This window comes from Entelurus aequoreus, linkage group LG19, assembly GCF_033978785.1.
Source record: "Entelurus aequoreus isolate RoL-2023_Sb linkage group LG19, RoL_Eaeq_v1.1, whole genome shotgun sequence".
Lineage (NCBI taxonomy): Eukaryota > Metazoa > Chordata > Actinopteri > Syngnathiformes > Syngnathidae > Entelurus > Entelurus aequoreus.
Genome location: NC_084749.1, coordinates 4463466 through 4487456, shown reverse-complemented (window position 1 = coordinate 4487456; position 23991 = coordinate 4463466). Strand labels below are relative to the sequence as shown.

The 23991-nt window shown below is 31.2% G+C and overlaps 1 protein-coding gene across 1 annotated transcript in view; it reads left to right on the top strand.

Moving 5' to 3' along the window:
• The window catches only part of tle2a (TLE family member 2, transcriptional corepressor a), a 137494-nt gene extending 113722 nt beyond the window's left edge, over positions 1-23772 (top strand). Inside the window, 6 exon segments of the mRNA XM_062027709.1 lie at positions 1822-2071; positions 12604-12851; positions 13339-13486; positions 22122-22272; positions 23031-23107; positions 23218-23772. Of these exon segments, the coding sequence (XP_061883693.1) occupies positions 1822-2071; positions 12604-12851; positions 13339-13486; positions 22122-22272; positions 23031-23107; positions 23218-23325 (982 nt within the window). The 3' untranslated portion in view covers positions 23326-23772.
• Positions 23773-23991: the final 219 nt, after the last annotated feature.

Here is a 23991-nt window from a genome sequence, read left to right as displayed (position 1 = left end):
TGCAAAATTTTCATATACATATATAATTAATAAATCTAAAAGTAATTAGAAAATAATGCGAAAATATTGATTGAGTTGTACATTGCCTTAAGTCACAAGAAAAACAACGAATATTTTTAAATTAAAATATAATCAATAAATACCCTTGAATTTTATAAATCATAATTTGTTATATATATATAATAAATAAATGTAAAAGCAATTACAAAATAACTATTATTAATAATTATAATTATTGTTCATGAATTGTTTGCATTGCCTCAAGTCACAAGGAAAACACAACAAAAACAATACAATTAATAAATACCATTAAATATTTAAAAATGGCAATTTTTTATATACAAATATAATTAATCAATATAAAAGCAATTAGAAAATAATGTGAAAGTATTGTTTGAGTTGGGCATCGCCTTAAGTCACGAAGAAAACAACAAAAACTAGTTTTACATTTATTTCTTAAAATATAAATACATAGCATTTAATATTTCAAATAAATTACATTTGTGTATGTAAATATATAGTAAATACATATAAAACAATTAGAAAATAATTATTCATTAATTGCCTATTTAATAATTGATTTAGTAAATGAACAGTTTATATATGAAAATGCTGTTTGAAGTTATTTTTGATATTTGTTTTTATTTAAGAAAATTCATAACACGTACAAAAGCGCTTTCATAAAATACTTTCAATAACTTATATCAATATAGTATTATTTAAGTTTAATATTTGTTTAATAACTTTAATAGACATCGTACTTTTAGTTTTTTATTTTAATTTTAAATGTACAATACATATTCTACACAACATGTACAAGAGTACGTTCATAAAATCTTAACTTCAGTGCATTCATTTTAGTTGTGTAATAATTGGACTTGGACAAATGCATGTTCATAAAACTCATATCACAATTTTAAATATTTGTATAATAACTTCAATAAATATTGTACTTTATATTTGTTTTATAACATCATGTTTTACAATTTTAGTTGTTTCATATTTGTTTAAAAACAAATATATACTTTTATTTAGTGGCTTATTATGAAATGTCTTGAATTACTATATTGTGGGTATAATTTGAAAAGTAAATAAAGTAAAATTCATAAAATATACGTCTTCCTTGAATCATTTTAATATAAAAAACGTGTGTAATATAATAAATATGTCTACATAGCGACATACAATCATTTAATACAAAAAACAAGATCTTTTGTCAGTTAATATTCGTAATGTAATAAAACATTTTTTTAATTTCATGTCCTTTTTATTTCCTGCTGCCGCACCTCATTGAGTTTTGTCTTCCTTAAATGAATAATAAACTAAAATATAACTATAGAAAGTTCATACAATAAATGTCATTTTGTTGTATTATATTTTCTAATAAACATCATTTTGACAAAGCATAAAGTAATCCTAATAAGTACAATAAATAGAACATCTATGTATAACACAAACATGTGTTTGATGTTTATTTATTACATGTCATGTTTAATGATATATGATACAGATATATGATACAGTATATGATACAGATGTATGATAGTGATATATGATACAGTATATGATACAGATATATGATACGGTATATGATACAGATATATGATACTGATATATGATACAGGTATATGATACAGGTATATGATACAGTATATGATACAGATATATGATACAGTATGTGATACAGTATATGATACAGATATATGATACTGATATATGATACAGTATATGATACAGATATATGATAGATATATGATACGATACATGATACAGTACATGGTACAGTATATGATGCAGATGTGGGCCGTGTGGTGTGTGCAGGGCCTACTCCTTCCACGTGAGCGCAGACGGGCAGATGCAGCCGGTGCCCTTCCCCCCCGACGCCCTGCTGGGCCCGGGCATCCCTCGCCACGCCCGGCAGATCCACAGCCTGAGCCACGGCGAGGTGGTGTGCGCCGTCACCATCAGCGCCTCCACGCGCCACGTCTACACGGGAGGCAAAGGCTGCGTCAAGGTGTGGGACATCAGCCAGCCCGGCACCAAGAGTCCCATGGCCCAGCTCGACTGTCTGGTACTTGCTTAACATATATTATTATTACATCTTCATATTACAATCATATATTATTACATCTTCATATTATTATCATATATTATTACATCTTCATATTATTGTCATATTATTACATCTTCATATATTATTACATCTTCATATTATTATTACATCTTCATATTACAATCATGTATTATTACATCTTCATATTATTATCATATATTATTACATCTTCATATTATTATTACATCTTCATATTACAATCATATATTATTACATCTTCATATTATTATTACATCTTCATATTATAATCATATATTATTACATCTTCATATTATTATCATATATTATTACATCTTCATATTATAATCATATATTATTACATCTTCATATTATTATCATATATTATTACATCTTCATATTATTGTCATATATTATTACATCTTCATATTATTATCATATATTATTACATCTTCATATTATTATTACATCTTCACATTATTGTCATATATTATTACATCTTCATATATTATTACATCTTCATATTATAATTACATCTTCATATTACAATCATATATTATTACATCTTCATATATTATTACATCTTCATATTATTATCATATTATTACATCTTCATATATTATTACATCTTCATTTTATAATTACATCTTCATATTACAATCATATATTATTACATCTTCATATATTATTACATCTTCATATTATTATCATATTATTACATCTTCATATATTATTACATCTTCATATTATTATTACATCTTCATATTATAATCATATATTATTACATCTTCATATATTATTACATCTTCATATTATTATTACATCTTCATATTATAATCATATATTATTACATCTTCATATTATAATCATATATTATTACATCTTCATATATTATTACATCTTTATATTATTATCATATATTATTACATCTTCATATTATTATTACATCTTCATATTATTGTCATATATTATTACATCTTCATATATTATTACATCTTTATATTATTGTCATATATTATTACATCTTCATATTATTATTACATCTTCATATTATTGTCATATATTATTACATCTTCATATTATTATTACATCTTCATATTATTATCATATATTATTACATCTTCATATTATTATTACATCTTCATATTATTATTACATCTTCACATTATTGTCATATATTATTACATCTTCATATATTATTACATCTTCATATTATAATTACATCTTCATATTATTATCATATTTTTACATCTTCATATATTATTACATCTTCATATTATTATCATATTATTACATCTTCATATATTATTACATCTTCATATTATTATTACATCTTCATATTATAATCATATATTATTACATCTTCATATTATTATCATATTATTACATCTTCATATATTATTACATCTTCATATTATTATTACATCTTCATATTATAATCATATATTATTACATCTTCATATTATTATCATATTATTACATCTTCATATATTATTACATCTTCATATTATTACATCTTCATATATTATTACATCTTCATATTATTATTACATCTTCATATTATAATCATATATTATTACATCTTCATATATTATTACATCTTCATATTATTATCATATTATTACATCTTCATATATTATTACATCTTCATATTATAATCATATATTATTACATCTTCATATTATTATCATATTATTACATCTTCATATATTGTCATATATTATTACATCTTCATATTATTACATCTTCATATTATTATCATATATTATTACATCTTCATATTATTATCATATATTATTACATCTTCATATATTATTACATCTTCATATTATTGTCATATATTATTACATCTTCATATTATTATCATATATTATTACATCTTCATATATTATTACATCTTCATATTATTGTCATATATTATTACATCTTCATATTATTATTACATCTTCATATTATTGTCATATATTATTACATCTTCATATTATAATCATATATTATTACATCTTCATATTATTATCATATATTATTACATCTTCATATATTATTACATCTTCATATTATTGTCATATATTATTACATCTTCATATTATTATCATATAGTATTACATCTTCATATTATTGTCATATATTATTACATCTTCATATATTGTCATATATTATTACATCTTCATATTATTATCATATATTATTGTCATATATTATTACATCTTCATATTATTATCATATATTATTACATCTTCATATTATTATTACATCTTCATATTATTGTCATATATTATTACATCTTCATATTATTGTCATATATTATTACATCTTCATATTATTATTACATCTTCATATTATTGTCATATATTATTACATCTTTATATTATTGTCATATATTATTACATCTTCATACTATTATCATATATTATTACATCTTCATATAATATTACATCTTCATATTATTGTCATATATTATTACATCTTCATATTATTATCATATATTATTACATCTTCATATTATTATCATATATTATTACATCTTCATATTATTGTCATATATTATTACATCTTCATATTATTATCATATATTATTACATCTTCATATATTATTACATCTTCATATTATTGTCATATATTATTACATCTTCATATTATTATTACATCTTCATATTATTGTCATATATTATTACATCTTCATATTATAATCATATATTATTACATCTTCATATATTATTACATCTTCATATATTATTACATCTTCATATTATTGTCATATATTATTACATCTTCATATTATTATCATATAGTATTACATCTTCATATTATTGTCATATATTATTACATCTTCATATTATTATCATATATTATTGTCATATATTATTACATCTTCATATTATTATCATATATTATTACATCTTCATATTATTATTACATCTTCATATTATTGTCATATATTATTACATCTTCATATTATTATTACATCTTCATATTATTGTCATATATTATTACATCTTTATATTATTGTCATATATTATTACATCTTCATACTATTATCATATATTATTACATCTTCATATAATATTACATCTTCATATTATTGTCATATATTATTACATCTTCATATTATTATCATATATTATTGTCATATATTATTACATCTTCATATAGTATTACATCTTCATATTATTATCATATATTATTGTCATATATTATTACATCTTCATATTATTATCATATATTATTACATCTTCATATTATTATTACATCTTCATATTATTGTCATATATTATTACATCTTCATATTATTGTCATATATTATTACATCTTCATATTATTATTACATCTTCATATTATTGTCATATATTATTACATCTTTATATTATTGTCATATATTATTACATCTTCATACTATTATCATATATTATTACATCTTCATATTATTATTACATCTTCATATTATTGTCATATATTATTACATCTTCATATTATTGTCATATATTATTACATCTTCATATTATTATTACATCTTCATATTATTATCATATATTATTACATCTTCATATATTATTACATCTTCATATTATTATCATATATTATTACATCTTCATATTATTATTACATCTTCATATTATTATCATATATTATTACATCTTCATATATTATTACATCTTCATATTATTATCATATATTTTTACATCTTCATATTATTATTACATCTTCATATTATTATCATATATTATTACATCTTCATATATTATTACATCTTCATATTATTATCATATATTATTACATCTTCATATTATTATTACATCTTCATATTATTATCATATATTATTACATCTTCATATATTATTACATCTTCATATTATTATCATATAGTATTACATCTTCATATTATTATTACATCTTCATATTATTGTCATATATTATTACATTTTCATATTATTATTACATCTTCATATTATTATCATATATTATTACATCTTCATATTATTATCATATATTATTGTCATATATTATTACATCTTCATATTATTATCATATACTATTACATCTTCATATTATTATCATATATTATTGTCATATATTATTACATCTTCATATTATTATTACATCTTCATATTATTATTACATCTTCATATTATTGTCCTATATTATTACATCTTCATACATTATTACATCTTTATATTATTGTCATATATTATTACATCTTCATATATTATTACATCTTCATATTATAATTACATCTTCATATTACAATCATATATTATTACATCTTCATATTATTGTCATATATTATTACATCTTCATATATTATTACATCTTCATATTAGAATCATATATTATTACATCTTCATAATATAATCATATATTATTACATCTTCATATTATTGTCATATATTATTACATCTTCATATATTATTACATCTTCATATTATTATTACATCTTCATATTATTATCATATATTATTACATCTTCATATTATTGTCATATATTATTACATCTTCATATATCATTAAATCTTCATATTATTATTACATCTTCATATTATTATCATATATTATTACATCTTCATATTATTATCATATATTGTCATATATTATTACATCTTCATATTATTATCATATATTATTACATCTTCATATTATTGTCATATATTATTACATCTTCATATTATTATCATATATTATTACATCTTCATATATTATTACATCTTCATATTATTGTCATATATTATTACATCTTCTTATTATTGTCATATATTATTACATCTTCATATTATAATCATATATTATTACATCTTCATATTATTATCATATATTATTACATCTTCATATATTATTACATCTTCATATTATTGTCATATATTATTACATCTTCATATTATTATCATATAGTATTACATCTTCATATTATTGTCATATATTATTACATCTTCATATTATTATCATATATTATTGTCATATATTATTACATCTTCATATTATTATCATATATTATTACATCTTCATATTATTATTACATCTTCATATTATTGTCATATATTATTACATCTTCATATTATTATTACATCTTCATATTATTGTCATATATTATTACATCTTCATATTATTATTACATCTTCATATTATTGTCATATATTATTACATCTTCATACTATTATCATATATTATTACATCTTCATATAATATTACATCTTCATATTATTGTCATATATTATTACATCTTCATATTATTATCATATATTATTACATCTTCATATATTATTACATCTTCATATTAGAATCATATATTATTACATCTTCATAATATAATCATATATTATTACATCTTCATATTATTGTCATATATTATTACATCTTCATATATTATTACATATTCATATTATTATCATATATTATTACATCTTCATATTATTGTCATATATTATTACATCTTCATATATCATTAAATCTTCATATTATTATTACATCTTCATATTATTATCATATATTATTACATCTTCATATTATTATCATATATTGTCATATATTATTACATCTTCATATTATTATCATATATTATTACATCTTCATATTATTGTCATATATTATTACATCTTCATATTATTATCATATATTATTACATCTTCATATATTATTACATCTTCATATTATTGTCATATATTATTACATCTTCATATTATTGTCATATATTATTACATCTTCATATTATTATTACATCTTCATATTATTGTCATATATTATTACATCTTCATATTATAATCATATATTATTACATCTTCATATATTATTACATCTTCATATTATTGTCATATATTACATCTTCATATTATTATCATATAGTATTACATCTTCATATTATTGTCATATATTATTACATCTTCATATTATTATCATATATTATTGTCATATATTATTACATCTTCATATTATTATCATATATTATTACATCTTCATATTATTATTACATCTTCATATTATTGTCATATATTATTACATCTTCATATTATTGTCATATATTATTACATCTTCATATTATTGTCATATATTATTACATCTTCATATTATTATTACATCTTCATATTATTGTCATATATTATTACATCTTCATATTATTATTACATCTTCATATTATTGTCATATATTATTACATCTTTATATTATTGTCATATATTATTACATCTTCATACTATTATCATATATTATTACATCTTCATATAATATTACATCTTCATATTATTGTCATATATTATTACATCTTCATATTATTATCATATAGTATTACATCTTCATATTATTGTCATATATTATTACATCTTCATATTATTATCATATATTATTGTCATATATTATTACATCTTCATATTATTATCATATATTATTGTCATATATTATTACATCTTCATATTATTATCATATATTATTACATCTTCATATTATTATTACATCTTCATATTATTGTCATATATTATTACATCTTTATATTATTGTCATATATTATTACATCTTCATACTATTATCATATATTATTACATCTTCATATTATTATTACATCTTCATATTATTGTCATATATTATTACATCTTTATATTATTGTCATATATTATTACATCTTTATATTATTGTCATATATTATTACATCGTCATATTATTGTCATATATTATTATATCTTTATATTATTGTCATATACACACATTAACAAATATTATTACATCTTCATATTTAATTGTACTCACATTCTTAATATGTTCATATTCTTATCATATACACTACCATTCAAAAGTTTGGGGTCACATGTAAATGTCCTTATTTTTGAAGTAAAAGCACTGTACTTTTCAACGAAGATAACTTTAAACTAGTCTTAACTTTACAGAAATACACTCTATACATTGCTAATGTGGTAAATGACTATTCTAGCTGCAAATGTCTGCTTTTTGGTGCAATATCTACATAGAGGCCCATTTCCAGCAACTATCACTCCAGTGTTCTAATGGTACAATGTGTTTGCTCATTGGCTCAGAAGGCTAATTGATGATTAGAAAAGCCTTGTGCAATCATGTTCACACATCTGAAAACACTTTAGCTCGTTACAGAAGCTACAAAACTGACCTTCCTTTGAGCAGATTGACTTTCTGGAGCATCACATTTGTGGGCTCAATTAAACGCTCAAAATGGCCAGAAAAAGAGAACTTTCATCTGAAACTCCACAGTCTATTCTTGTTCTTAGAAATGAAGGCTATTCCACTAAATTGTTTGGGTGACCCCAAACTTTTGGACGGTAGTGTACATGTTTCTCACACTTTTATGAAATATTACATGTTGATATTCTTATGTCTCAATCACGCTTATTATGATTACTTGCTAATAATATTATGATGTACGTCTTACTCACACTTTGACATATTACTTCTTTATTTACACATTTTATAGTTCATATTCTTATGAAATACATCTCAGCAACACTTTTATTCATAAATTACATGTTAATTATCTTATTTAAACTTTCGATGAAAACAATGATATTAACCTTCTTATAATATACTTACTGTACGTCTTATAATGTACTTACTGTACGTCTTATAATATACTTACTGCACGTCTTATAATGTACTTACTGTACATCTTATAATATACTTAGTGTACGTCTTATAAAATACTTACTGTACGTCTTATAATGTACTTACTGTACGTCTTAGGCAGCACTTTATTGATGACAAGCACTATTAATAACTTATATACACTTTTAGTGACATGTCCATATACTTACTTACTTTCATGAAATATTACATGTTGATAATCTTATAATATCATCCCTAATTGCACTTATTGACAAACACTATTATTACATCTTCATATTCATACAAGTCATTTTACAATATTATTTACATCTTCATATTCATATCTTTTGTTATGGATGCACAATTATTTAAATGTTAAAACATTTTAATAATGTAAATGATTTATCATAAATATTACACACGTATATATTATTTAATATCACTATTTTAAATTAATAGTACAATATGTCGATGTATATTTTTTAACATGATTATACAGTTAATACAATAATCTGTATTTATTATATACATATATTACTATTGTTAAATGAACATTACATTCTATATTATCTTTTACAATTATATAATGAATATGATAATGTATTTTATTCATTTTAATTGTATACACATTTAATACTATAATATTAATAACATATATACTGTATGTACTATATTCATATACTATATTTTAAATGAGTAATACAATATTTGATCAATATATATAATTATTATATAATTAATTTGACTTCTATATTTACATTATTTTTATCTATGTATTATTTGTACAATATTGTATAATTAATATGTGTTACTATAATTTAAACACATATATATTAATATAACATACTATAATATGACTAATACTATATATATATATTAATATACTGTTTTAGATAAATACATTGTATCATTATGTATTATTAGTTGTATAATATTTTAATATTAATATATAATTAATCATACAATTTATGAAATACTACTTGTGAAACCAAAACTAATGAATTTACAGCGTGTATACATTTTGTTATGACTTATGTTGTATATTTTTCACTTTTTCCTTCATACATTTATTATACACAAAATAATCCAAACAAATCTATTTAACAATATTGATAAAAGTAGAACATATTTTCTGACTCTAAAATACAATAAATGTATTTATTTGAATAAAGAAAAATATTAAAAGTCATTTCTACATAACTATTCATAACAAATTCAGTCAAATTAAAATCCATCCATCCATTTTCTACCGCTTGTCCCTTTTGGGGTAAATCAATAATGTTTTTATTCATACAATAAATGTTTCCTGGCCGGTTGTGAGGAATGAAAAGTTAGCGACTGTAAAGAATATTTGATTGTGTAAAGTGTGAGATGTTAATATTTGTTCTTTTGAAGTCAAGTGACAAAATAGTTGATGAACATTGAAAGCAGACTTGATGAACATTGAAAGCAGACTTGATGAACATTGAAAGCAGACTTGATGAACATTGAAAGCAGACTTGATGAACATTGAAAGCAGACTTGATGAACATTGAAACCAGAACTTGATGAACATTGAAAGCAGACTTGATGAACATTGAAACCAGACTTGATGAACATTGAAAGCAGACTTGATGAACATTGAAACCTGACTTGATGAACATTGAAAGCAGACTTGATGAACATTGAAACCTGACTTGATGAACATTGAAAGCAGACTTGATTAACATTGAAAGCAGACTTGATGAACATTGAAACCTGACTTGATGAACATTGAAAGCAGACTTGATGAACATTGAAACCAGACTTGATGAACATTGAAAGCAGACTTGATGAACATTGAAAGCAGACTTGATGAACATTGAAAGCAGACTTGATGAACATTGAAAGCAGACTTGATGAACATTGAAAGCAGACTTGATGAACATTGAAAGCAGACTTGATGAACATTGAAAGCAGACTTGAACATTGAAAGCAGACTTGATGAACATTGAAAGCCGACTTGATGAACATTGAAAGCAGACTTGATGAACATTGAAAGCAGACTTGATGAACATTGAAAGCAGACTTGATGAACATTGAAAGCAGACTTGATGAACATTGAAACCAGAACTTGATGAACATTGAAAGCAGACTTGATGAACATTGAAACCAGACTTGATGAACATTGAAAGCAGACTTGATGAACATTGAAACCTGACTTGATGAACATTGAAAGCAGACTTGATGAACATTGAAACCTGACTTGATGAACATTGAAAGCAGACTTGATTAACATTGAAAGCAGACTTGATGAACATTGAAACCTGACTTGATGAACATTGAAAGCAGACTTGATGAACATTGAAACCAGACTTGATGAACATTGAAAGCAGACTTGATGAACATTGAAAGCAGACTTGATGAACATTGAAAGCAGACTTGATGAACATTGAAAGCAGACTTGATGAACATTGAAAGCAGACTTGATGAACATTGAAAGCAGACTTGATGAACATTGAAAGCAGACTTGAACATTGAAAGCAGACTTGATGAACATTGAAAGCCGACTTGATGAACATTGAAAGCAGACTTGATGAACATTGAAAGCAGACTTGATGAACATTGAAAGCAGACTTGATGAATATTGAAAGCAGACTTGATGAACATTGAAACCTGACTTGATGAACATTGAAACCAGACTTGATGAACATTGAAACCTGACTTGATGAACATTGAAAGCAGACTTGATGAACATTGAAAGCAGACTTGATGAACATTGAAAGCAGACTTGATGAACATTGAAACCAGACTTGATGAACATTGAAAGCAGACTTGATGAACATTGAAAGCAGACTTGATGAACATTGAAAGCAGACTTGATGAACATTGAAACCAGACTTGATGAACATTGAAAGCAGACTTGATGAACATTGAAAGCAGACTTGATGAACATTGAAAGCAGACTTGATGAACATTGAAAGCAGACTTGATGAACATTGAAACTAGACTTCATGTCCAAGCAGAACCGAGACAACTACATCCGATCCTGCAAGCTGCTCTCCGACGGGCGCACCTTGATAGTGGGGGGTGAGGCCAGCACGCTGTCCATCTGGGATCTGGCCACGCCCACCCCTCGCATCAAGGCGGAGCTTACGTCGTCGGCCCCGGCCTGCTACGCCCTGGCCATCTCACCCGACAACAAGGTGTGCTTCTCCTGCTGCAGCGACGGCAACATCGTGGTCTGGGACCTGCACAACCAGACCTTGGTCAGGTAGGACGCCCTCTCCCAACCAGCCCACAGACACACGGGAGGTTTAAGGGTGTGTGTTGTCACCCTAAGGACACACGGGAGGTTTAAGGGTGTGTGTTGTCACCCTAAGGACACACGGGAGGTTTAAGGGTGTGTGTTGTCACCCACAGACACACGGGAGGTTTAAGGGTGTGTGTTGTCACCCACAGACACACGGGAGGTTTAAGGGTGTGTGTTGTCACCCTAAGGACACACGGGAGGTTTAAGGGTGTGTGTTGTCACCCTAAGGACACACGGGAGGTTTAAGGGTGTGTGTTGTCACCCACAGACACACGGGAGGTTTAAGGGTGTGTGTTGTCACCCACAGACACACGGGAGGTTTAAGGGTGGATACATTGTGTGTGTGTGAATGTGAAAATAGTGTCAAAGCGCTTTGAGTTCCTTAAAAAAGGTAGAAAAGCGCTATACAAGTACAACCCATTTACCATTTACCATTTGTCACCCACAGACAGTTCCAGGGCCACACAGACGGAGCCAGCTGCATCGACATCTCCAACGACGGCACCAAGCTGTGGACGGGAGGACTGGACAACACCGTGCGCTGCTGGGACCTCCGGGAGGGACGGCAGCTGCAGCAGCATGACTTCACCTCCCAGGTACACTCACACCTCACTCCTTTAAGCAGCATGACTTCACCTCCCAGGTACACTCACACCTCACTCCTTTAAGCAGCATGACTTCACCTCCCAGGTACACTCACACCTCACTCCTTTAAGCAGCATGACTTCACCTCCCAGGTACACTCACACCTCACTCCTTTAAGCAGCATGACTTCACCTCCCAGGTACGCTCACACCTCACTCCTTTAAGCAGCATGACTTCACCTCCCAGGTACACTCACACCTCACTCCTTTAAGCAGCATGACTTCACCTCCCAGGTACACTCACACCTCACTCCTTTAAGCAGCATGACTTCACCTCCCAGGTACACTCACACCTCACTCCTTTAAGCAGCATGACTTCACCTCCCAGGTACACTCACACCTCACTCCTTTAAGCAGCATGACTTCACCTCCCAGGTACACTCACACCTCACTCCTTTAAGCAGCATGACTTCACCTCCCAGGTACACTCACACCTCACTCCTTTAAGCAGCATGACTTCACCTCCCAGGTACACTCACACCTCACTCCTTTAAGCAGCATGACTTCACCTCCCAGGTACACTCACACCTCACTCCTTTAAGCAGCATGACTTCACCTCCCAGGTACACTCACACCTCACTCCTTTAAGCAGCATGACTTCACCTCCCAGGTACACTCACACCTCACTCCTTTAAGCAGCATGACTTCACCTCCCAGGTACACTCACACCTCACTCCTTTAAGCAGCATGACTTCACCTCCCAGGTACACTCACACCTCACTCCTTTAAGCAGCATGACTTCACCTCCCAGGTACACTCACACCTCACTCCTTTAAGTAGCATGACTTCACCTCCCAGGTACGCTCACACCTCACTCCTTTAAGCAGCATGACTTCACCTCCCAGGTACACTCACACCTCACTCCTTTAAGCAGCATGACTTCACCTCCCAGGTACGCTCACACCTCACTCCTTTAAGTAGCATGACTTCACCTCCCAGGTACACTCACACCTCACTCCTTTAAGCAGCATGACTTCACCTCCCAGGTACGCTCACACCTCACTCCTTTAAGTAGCATGACTTCACCTCCCAGGTACACTCACACCTCACTCCTTTAAGCAGCATGACTTCACCTCCCAGGTACACTCACACCTCACTCCTTTAAGTAGCATGACTTCACCTCCCAGGTACACTCACACCTCACTCCTTTAAGCAGCATGACTTCACCTCCCAGGTACACTCACACCTCACTCCTTTAAGCAGCATGACTTCACCTCCCAGGTACACTCACACCTCACTCCTTTAAGCAGCATGACTTCACCTCCCAGGTACACTCACACCTCACTCCTTTAAGCAGCATGACTTCACCTCCCAGGTACGCTCACACCTCACTCCTTTAAGCAGCATGACTTCACCTCCCAGGTACACTCACACCTCACTCCTTTAAGCAGCATGACTTCACCTCCCAGGTACGCTCACACCTCACTCCTTTAAGCAGCATGACTTCACCTCCCAGGTACACTCACACCTCACTCCTTTAAGCAGCATGACTTCACCTCCCAGGTACGCTCACACCTCACTCCTTTAAGCAGCATGACTTCACCTCCCAGGTACACTCACACCTCACTCCTTTAAGCAGCATGACTTCACCTCCCAGGTACACTCACACCTCACTCCTTTAAGTAGCATGACTTCACCTCCCAGGTACACTCACACCTCACTCCTTTAAGCAGCATGACTTCACCTCCCAGGTACGCTCACACCTCACTCCTTTAAGTAGCATGACTTCACCTCCCAGGTACACTCACACCTCACTCCTTTAAGCAGCATGACTTCACCTCCCAGGTACACTCACACCTCACTCCTTTAAGCAGCATGACTTCACCTCCCAGGTACGCTCACACCTCACTCCTTTAAGCAGCATGACTTCACCTCCCAGGTACACTCACACCTCACTCCTTTAAGCAGCATGACTTCACCTCCCAGGTACACTCACACCTCACTCCTTTAAGCAGCATGACTTCACCTCCCAGGTACGCTCACACCTCACTCCTTTAAGCAGCATGACTTCACCTCCCAGGTACGCTCACACCTCACTCCTTTAAGCAGCATGACTTCACCTCCCAGGTACACTCACACCTCACTCCTTTAAGCAGCATGACTTCACCTCCCAGGTACACTCACACCTCACTCCTTTAAGTAGCATGACTTCACCTCCCAGGTACACTCACACCTCACTCCTTTAAGCAGCATGACTTCACCTCCCAGGTACACTCACACCTCACTCCTTTAAGCAGCATGACTTCACCTCCCAGGTACACTCACACCTCACTCCTTTAAGCAGCATGACTTCACCTCCCAGGTACGCTCACACCTCACTCCTTTAAGCAGCATGACTTCACCTCCCAGGTACACTCACACCTCACTCCTTTAAGTAGCATGACTTCACCTCCCAGGTACACTCACACCTCACTCCTTTAAGCAGCATGACTTCACCTCCCAGGTACACTCACACCTCACTCCTTTAAGCAGCATGACTTCACCTCCCAGGTACACTCACACCTCACTCCTTTAAGCAGCATGACTTCACCTCCCAGGTACACTCACACCTCACTCCTTTAAGTAGCATGACTTCACCTCCCAGGTACACTCACACCTCACTCCTTTAAGTAGCATGACTTCACCTCCCAGGTACACTCACACCTCACTCCTTTAAGTAGCATGACTTCACCTCCCAGGTACACTCACACCTCACTCCTTTAAGCAGCATGACTTCACCTCCCAGGTACACTCACACCTCACTCCTTTAAGTAGCATGACTTCACCTCCCAGGTACACTCACACCTCACTCCTTTAAGCAGCATGACTTCACCTCCCAGGTACACTCACACCTCACTCCTTTAAGTAGCATGACTTCACCTCCCAGGTACACTCACACCTCACTCCTTTAAGCAGCATGACTTCACCTCCCAGGTACACTCACACCTCACTCCTTTAAGCAGCATGACTTCACCTCCCAGGTACACTCACACCTCACTCCTTTAAGCAGCATGACTTCACCTCCCAGGTACACTCACACCTCACTCCTTTAAGCAGCATGACTTCACCTCCCAGGTACACTCACACCTCACTCCTTTAAGCAGCATGACTTCACCTCCCAGGTACACTCACACCTCACTCCTTTAAGTAGCATGACTTCACCTCCCAGGTACACTCACACCTCACTCCTTTAAGCAGCATGACTTCACCTCCCAGGTACACTCACACCTCACTCCTTTAAGCAGCATGACTTCACCTCCCAGGTACACTCACACCTCACTCCTTTAAGCAGCATGACTTCACCTCCCAGGTACACTCACACCTCACTCCTTTAAGCAGCATGACTTCACCTCCCAGGTACGCTCACACCTCACTCCTTTAAGCAGCATGACTTCACCTCCCAGGTACACTCACACCTCACTCCTTTAAGCAGCATGACTTCACCTCCCAGGTACACTCACACCTCACTCCTTTAAGCAGCATGACTTCACCTCCCAGGTACACTCACACCTCACTCCTTTAAGTAGCATGACTTCACCTCCCAGGTACACTCACACCTCACTCCTTTAAGCAGCATGACTTCACCTCCCAGGTACACTCACACCTCACTCCTTTAAGTAGCATGACTTCACCTCCCAGGTACACTCACACCTCACTCCTTTAAGCAGCATGACTTCACCTCCCAGGTACGCTCACACCTCACTCCTTTAAGTAGCATGACTTCACCTCCCAGGTACACTCACACCTCACTCCTTTAAGCAGCATGACTTCACCTCCCAGGTACGCTCACACCTCACTCCTTTAAGCAGCATGACTTCACCTCCCAGGTACACTCACACCTCACTCCTTTAAGTAGCATGACTTCACCTCCCAGGTACGCTCACACCTCACTCCTTTAAGCAGCATGACTTCACCTCCCAGGTACACTCACACCTCACTCCTTTAAGTAGCATGACTTCACCTCCCAGGTACGCTCACACCTCACTCCTTTAAGCAGCATGACTTCACCTCCCAGGTACACTCACACCTCACTCCTTTAAGCAGCATGACTTCACCTCCCAGGTACGCTCACACCTCACTCCTTTAAGCAGCATGACTTCACCTCCCAGGTACACTCACACCTCACTCCTTTAAGCAGCATGACTTCACCTCCCAGGTACACTCACACCTCACTCCTTTAAGCAGCATGACTTCACCTCCCAGGTACACTCACACCTCACTCCTTTAAGTAGCATGACTTCACCTCCCAGGTACACTCACACCTCACTCCTTTAAGCAGCATGACTTCACCTCCCAGGTACGCTCACACCTCACTCCTTTAAGCAGCATGACTTCACCTCCCAGGTACACTCACACCTCACTCCTTTAAGCAGCATGACTTCACCTCCCAGGTACGCTCACACCTCACTCAACTTGTCTTTTTAGGGTTGAAGTGAAGGCTTTTAGGGCTTAAATTTAGTTTTTTAAGATTAAGTGAAGTTTTTAAATCAAGTTTAAGGTTTTATTGAAGTTTTTTAGGGCTGAAATTTTGAGTTTTTAAGTGAATTTTTGTCAGGTTCAAATGAAGTGTTTTAGGGGTTAGGTAAAGTTCTTTTAAGTTAAGTTTTTAGGATTAAAGTGAAGTTTTTTAGGGTTTAAGTGAAGTTTTTTATGTTTAAATAAAGTTTTTTAAGGGTTAAATTGAGTGTTTAGGGTTTGAATTGATTTTTTTTTAGGGTTGAGTTGAGTTTTTTAGGGTTCAAGAGAAGTCTTTTATGGTTTAAATAGTGTTTTTTAGCTTTGTCATTTTTTTTAAGGGTTTAATTTAAGATATTTAGAGTTTATGTTTGTGTTTAAGTGGAGATTTTTAGGGTTTAAATGAAGTTTTTTAGGGTTAGGTGAAGTTTAAGTTGGGGTTGTTAGTTATGTCCGTTGAGGGTTAAGATGATTGTTTTATGGATGATATATGAAATATGTTGGATAATATATGAAATATGTTGTGTTTGATGGATAATACATGAAATATGTTGTGTTTGATGGATGATATATGAAATATGTTGTGTTTGATGGATGATATATGAAATGTGTTGTGTTTGATGGATGATATATGAAATATGTTGGATAATATATGAAATATGTTGGATGATATATGAAATATGTTGGATAATATATGAAATATGTTGGATGATATATGAAATATGTTGGCTAATATATGAAATATGTTGGCTAATATATAAAATATGTTGTGTTTTATGGATGATATATGAAATGTGTTGTGTTTTATGGATGATATATGAAATATGTTGTGTTTGATGGATGATATATGAAATATGTTGTTTGATGGATGATATATGAAATGTGTTGTGTTTGATGGATGATATATGAAATGTGTTGTGTTTTATGGATGATATATGAAATGTGTTGTGTTTTATGGATGATATATGAAATATGTTGTGTTTTATGGATGATATATGAAATATGTTGTTTTATGGATGATATATGAAATATGTTGTGTTTTATGGATGATATATGAAATATGTTGTGTTTTATGGATGATATATGAAATGTGTTGTGCTTGATGGATGATATATGAAATGTGTTGTGTTTTATGGATGATATATGAAATGTGTTGTGTTTTATGGATGATATATGAAATGTGTTGTGTTTGATGGATGATATATGAAATGTGTTGTGTTTTATGGATGATATATGAAATGTGTTGTGTTTTATGGATGATATATGAAATATGTTGTGTTTTATGGATGATATATGAAATGTGTTGTGTTTTATGGATGATATATGAAATATGTTGTGTTTTATGGATGATATATGAAATGTGTTGTTTTATGGATGATATATGAAATATGTTGTGTTTTATGGATGATATATGAAATATGTTGTGTTTTATGGATGATATATGAAATGTGTTGTGTTTGATGGATGATATATGAAATGTGTTGTGTTTTATGGATGATATATGAAATATGTTGTGTTTTATGGATGATATATGAAATATGTTGTGTTTTATGGATGATATATGAAATGTGTTGTGTTTGATGGATGATATATGAAATGTGTTGTGTTTTATGGATGATATATGAAATATGTTGTGTTTTATGGATGATATATGAAATATGTTGTGTTTTATGGATGATATATGAAATATGTTGTGTTTTATGGATGATATATGAAATATTTTGTGTTTTATGGATGATATATGAAATGTGTTGTGTTTTATGGATGATATATGAAATGTGTTGTGTTTTATGGATGATATATGAAATATGTTGTGTTTTATGGATGATATATGAAATATGTTGTGTTTTATGGATGATATATGAAATGTGTTGTGTTTTATGGATGATATATGAAATATGTTGTGTTTTATGGATGATATATGAAATATGTTGTGTTTTATGGATGATATATGAAATGTGTTGTTTGATGGATGATATATGAAATGTGTTGTGTTTTATGGATGATATATGAAATATGTTGTGTTTTATGGATGATATATGAAATATGTTGTGTTTTATGGATGATATATGAAATGTGTTGTGTTTGATGGATGATATATGAAATGTGTTGTGTTTTATGGATGATATATGAAATATGTTGTGTTTTATGGATGATATATGAAATGTGTTGTGTTTGATGGATGATATATGAAATTTCGCTGATGTGTTGGACTTTCACAATATTATGTCAGACCCACTCGACACAGAGGATGTCGTTGTGGCTTGTACAGCCCTTTGAGACACTTGTGATTTAGGGCTATATAAATAAACATTGATTGATTGATTGATATATGAAATATGTTGTGTTTTATGGATGATATATGAAATGTGTTGTGTTTTATGGATGATATATGAAATGTGTTGTGTTTGATGGATGATATATGAAATGTGTTGTGTTTTATGGATGATATATGAAATGTGTTGTGTTTTATGGATGATATATGAAATGTGTTGTGTTTGATGGATGATATATGAAATGTGTTGTGTTTTATGGATGATATATGAAATGTGTTGTGTTTTATGGATGATATATGAAATATGTTGTGTTTGATGGATGATATATGAAATGTGTTGTGTTTTATGGATGATATATGAAATATGTTGTGTTTTATGGATGATATATGAAATATGTTGTGTTTTATGGATGATATATGAAATGTGTTGTGTTTGATGGATGATATATGAAATGTGTTGTGTTTTATGGATGATATATGAAATATGTTGTGTTTTATGGATGATATATGAAATATGTTGTGTTTTATGGATGATATATGAAATATGTTGTGTTTTATGGATGATATATGAAATATGTTGTGTTTTATGGATGATATATGAAATGTGTTGTGTTTTATGGATGATATATGAAATGTGTTGTGTTTTATGGATGATATATGAAATGTGTTGTGTTTGATGGATGATATATGAAATGTGTTGTGTTTGATGGATGATATATGAAATGTGTTGTGTTTTATGGATGATATATGAAATATGTTGTGTTTTATGGATGATATATGAAATATGTTGTGTTTTATGGATGATATATGAAATGTGTTGTGTTTTATGGATGATATATGAAATATGTTGTGTTTTATGGATGATATATGAAATGTGTTGTGTTTTATGGATGATATATGAAATGTGTTGTGTTTGATGGATGATATATGAAATGTGTTGTGTTTTATGGATGATATATGAAATATGTTGTGTTTTATGGATGATATATGAAATATGTTGTGTTTTATGGATGATATATGAAATGTGTTGTGTTTGATGGATGATATATGAAATGTGTTGTGTTTTATGGATGATATATGAAATATGTTGTGTTTTATGGATGATATATGAAATGTGTTGTGTTTGATGGATGATATATGAAATTTCGCTGATGTGTTGGACTTTCACAATATTATGTCAGACCCACTCGACACAGAGGATGTCGTTGTGGCTTGTACAGCCCTTTGAGACACTTGTGATTTAGGGCTATATAAATAAACATTGATTGATTGATTGATTGATATATGAAATATGTTGTGTTTTATGGATGATATATGAAATGTGTTGTGTTTTATGGATGATATATGAAATGTGTTGTGTTTTATGGATGATATATGAAATGTGTTGTGTTTGATGGATGATATATGAAATGTGTTGTGTTTTATGGATGATATATGAAATGTGTTGTGTTTTATGGATGATATATGAAATATGTTGTGTTTTATGGATGATATATGAAATATGTTGTGTTTTATGGATGATATATGAAATATGTTGTGTTTGATGGATGATATATGAAATGTGTTGTGTTTTATGGATGATATATGAAATGTGTTGTGTTTTATGGATGATATATGAAATGTGTTGTGTTTGATGGATGATATATGAAATGTGTTGTGTTTTATGGATGATGTATGAAATGTGTTGTGTTTTATGGATGATATATGAAATGTGTTGTGTTTTATGGATGATATATGAAATGTGTTGTGTTTTATGGATGATATATGAAATGTGTTGTGTTTTATGGATGATATATGAAATGTGTTGTGTTTTATGGATGATATATGAAATATGTTGTGTTTTATGGATGATATATGAAATGTGTTGTGTGTGTGCAGATCTTCTCTCTGGGTTATTGTCCCACTGGAGAGTGGCTGGCTGTGGGAATGGAGAGCAGCAACGTGGAAGTCCTGCACGTGTCCAAGCCTGACAAGTACCAGCTGCACCTTCACGAGAGCTGTGTTCTCTCACTCAAGTTTGCATACTGCGGTAAACACACACACACAAACACACACACACATGCACACGCACACACACACACGCACACTTACTGTGCTTGGAAAATGATTTTTCCTAATATTAAAATCTTTAGATTACGTTACTAACTTAACTTGATTCTCTAAAGCTTCTGTTGAAGTTATTACAGAGCATGAATGAGTGATGTTATGTACGTTTATAGCAGAGGTGTCCAAAGTGTGGCCTGCAGCTCATTTTTTAATGGCCAGCGACACATTCTAAAAATACTATTACTAAAAAAACATAAACAAAGAAGTGAAATATAACGAGGGGAAGTTGCAATGTTGACTTTCTTTAAAACTGTCTTTGCTCAAAATGTAATCAAAACTGAAAATCGACAATCTGAAGTTGATCTTGGAAATGAAGTGTTGAAAGTAAAACAACTTTTATAACTCAGATCTTTTAGTCCGATTTATTTTTTAAACTGTCATTGTTCAAAAAATAATAATGAATCAAAATCAATGTTGTTGTGAATTGTTGACTTTAAGGCTTCAATTGCTCAACATCAAATATTTATTTTTAAAAAAATGTTTTGGGGGAAAAAAATGCACATTTTGTGTTTTTGCTATAAAAAACCCCATGAAATTAATTTATTGAAGTTCCTACAAAGACGACTTCACAAGTGGACATTCTGCTCTTACGTGTTTCTTCCACGTCTTTTCACATTTCCAAGTTTCCTTGAACGCAGCAGCATTGGTTGGCCCTATTTAACGCGTGTGCGCCCCCTACAGGGAAATGGTTTGTAAGCACCGGCAAAGACAACCTGCTGAACGCATGGCGGACACCTTACGGCTCCAGCATATTCCAGGTAGGCTCGGCAATTACACCTGGCGTCCTCTTCCGTGGCGCTCTCTAAGTGTGTGTGTGTGTATGTGTGTGTGTGTGTGTGTGTGTGTGTGTGTGTGTGTGTGTGCGTAGTCCAAGGAGTCGTCGTCGGTGCTGAGCTGCGACATCTCCCCCGACGACCAGTTCATCGTGACGGGGTCCGGGGACAAGAAGGCGACCGTGTACGAGGTCATCTACTGAAGGGGGCGCCTCCCAAAGCAGTGGGCGGGGCTTAGCACGGGTGACTGTACAGAGCAGCATCGTCGTCATGGCGATGAGACACTCCGCTACTTTTTGTTTGAACAAACTCCGAGAGACTCCAAAAGAGCGCTGGTTAGTGTGCAAGTGTGGGATTCCTCCAAAGATGTTTCTTCTTCTTCTCAACAAAATAAAACCTCGGTAGTGGACAAGAAATTAGGACAAAAACAAGCTTATTTTTTTAGCCTTTTTTATTTGATTGATTTTGGCCCACGAGGAGGCGGGACAAGGAAGCCTCCTGTGCTTTAGCAACATGATTGTATGTTCTTGTGGAGCGTCGTCACTCCAGCAAGTCTTTGCTGCTGCTGCTGCTGGCTGCTTTTCTAGTCTTTGCTGCTTTGTCAACCTTGGATGTGTAAATAAAGTTCTCAAAGGCACATTGTTGACCTTCATTCGGGAAGAAAAACCTCACATCTGGTGGCTAAAGTGGTTTCGTCACGTTTCATGTGTCAGTTAAACTAGCATTTTCAGGCCGCCACGAGATGATCTGATTCTCAGCTGTAATACACTTTTCCACCACTTGTGGCAGTAATGACAAATAGGAAAAAGCCTGGAGCTAAAGTCCGAGAAAAAGGTTTATTAAGCGCAAAAATGATGACTACAGAGTGA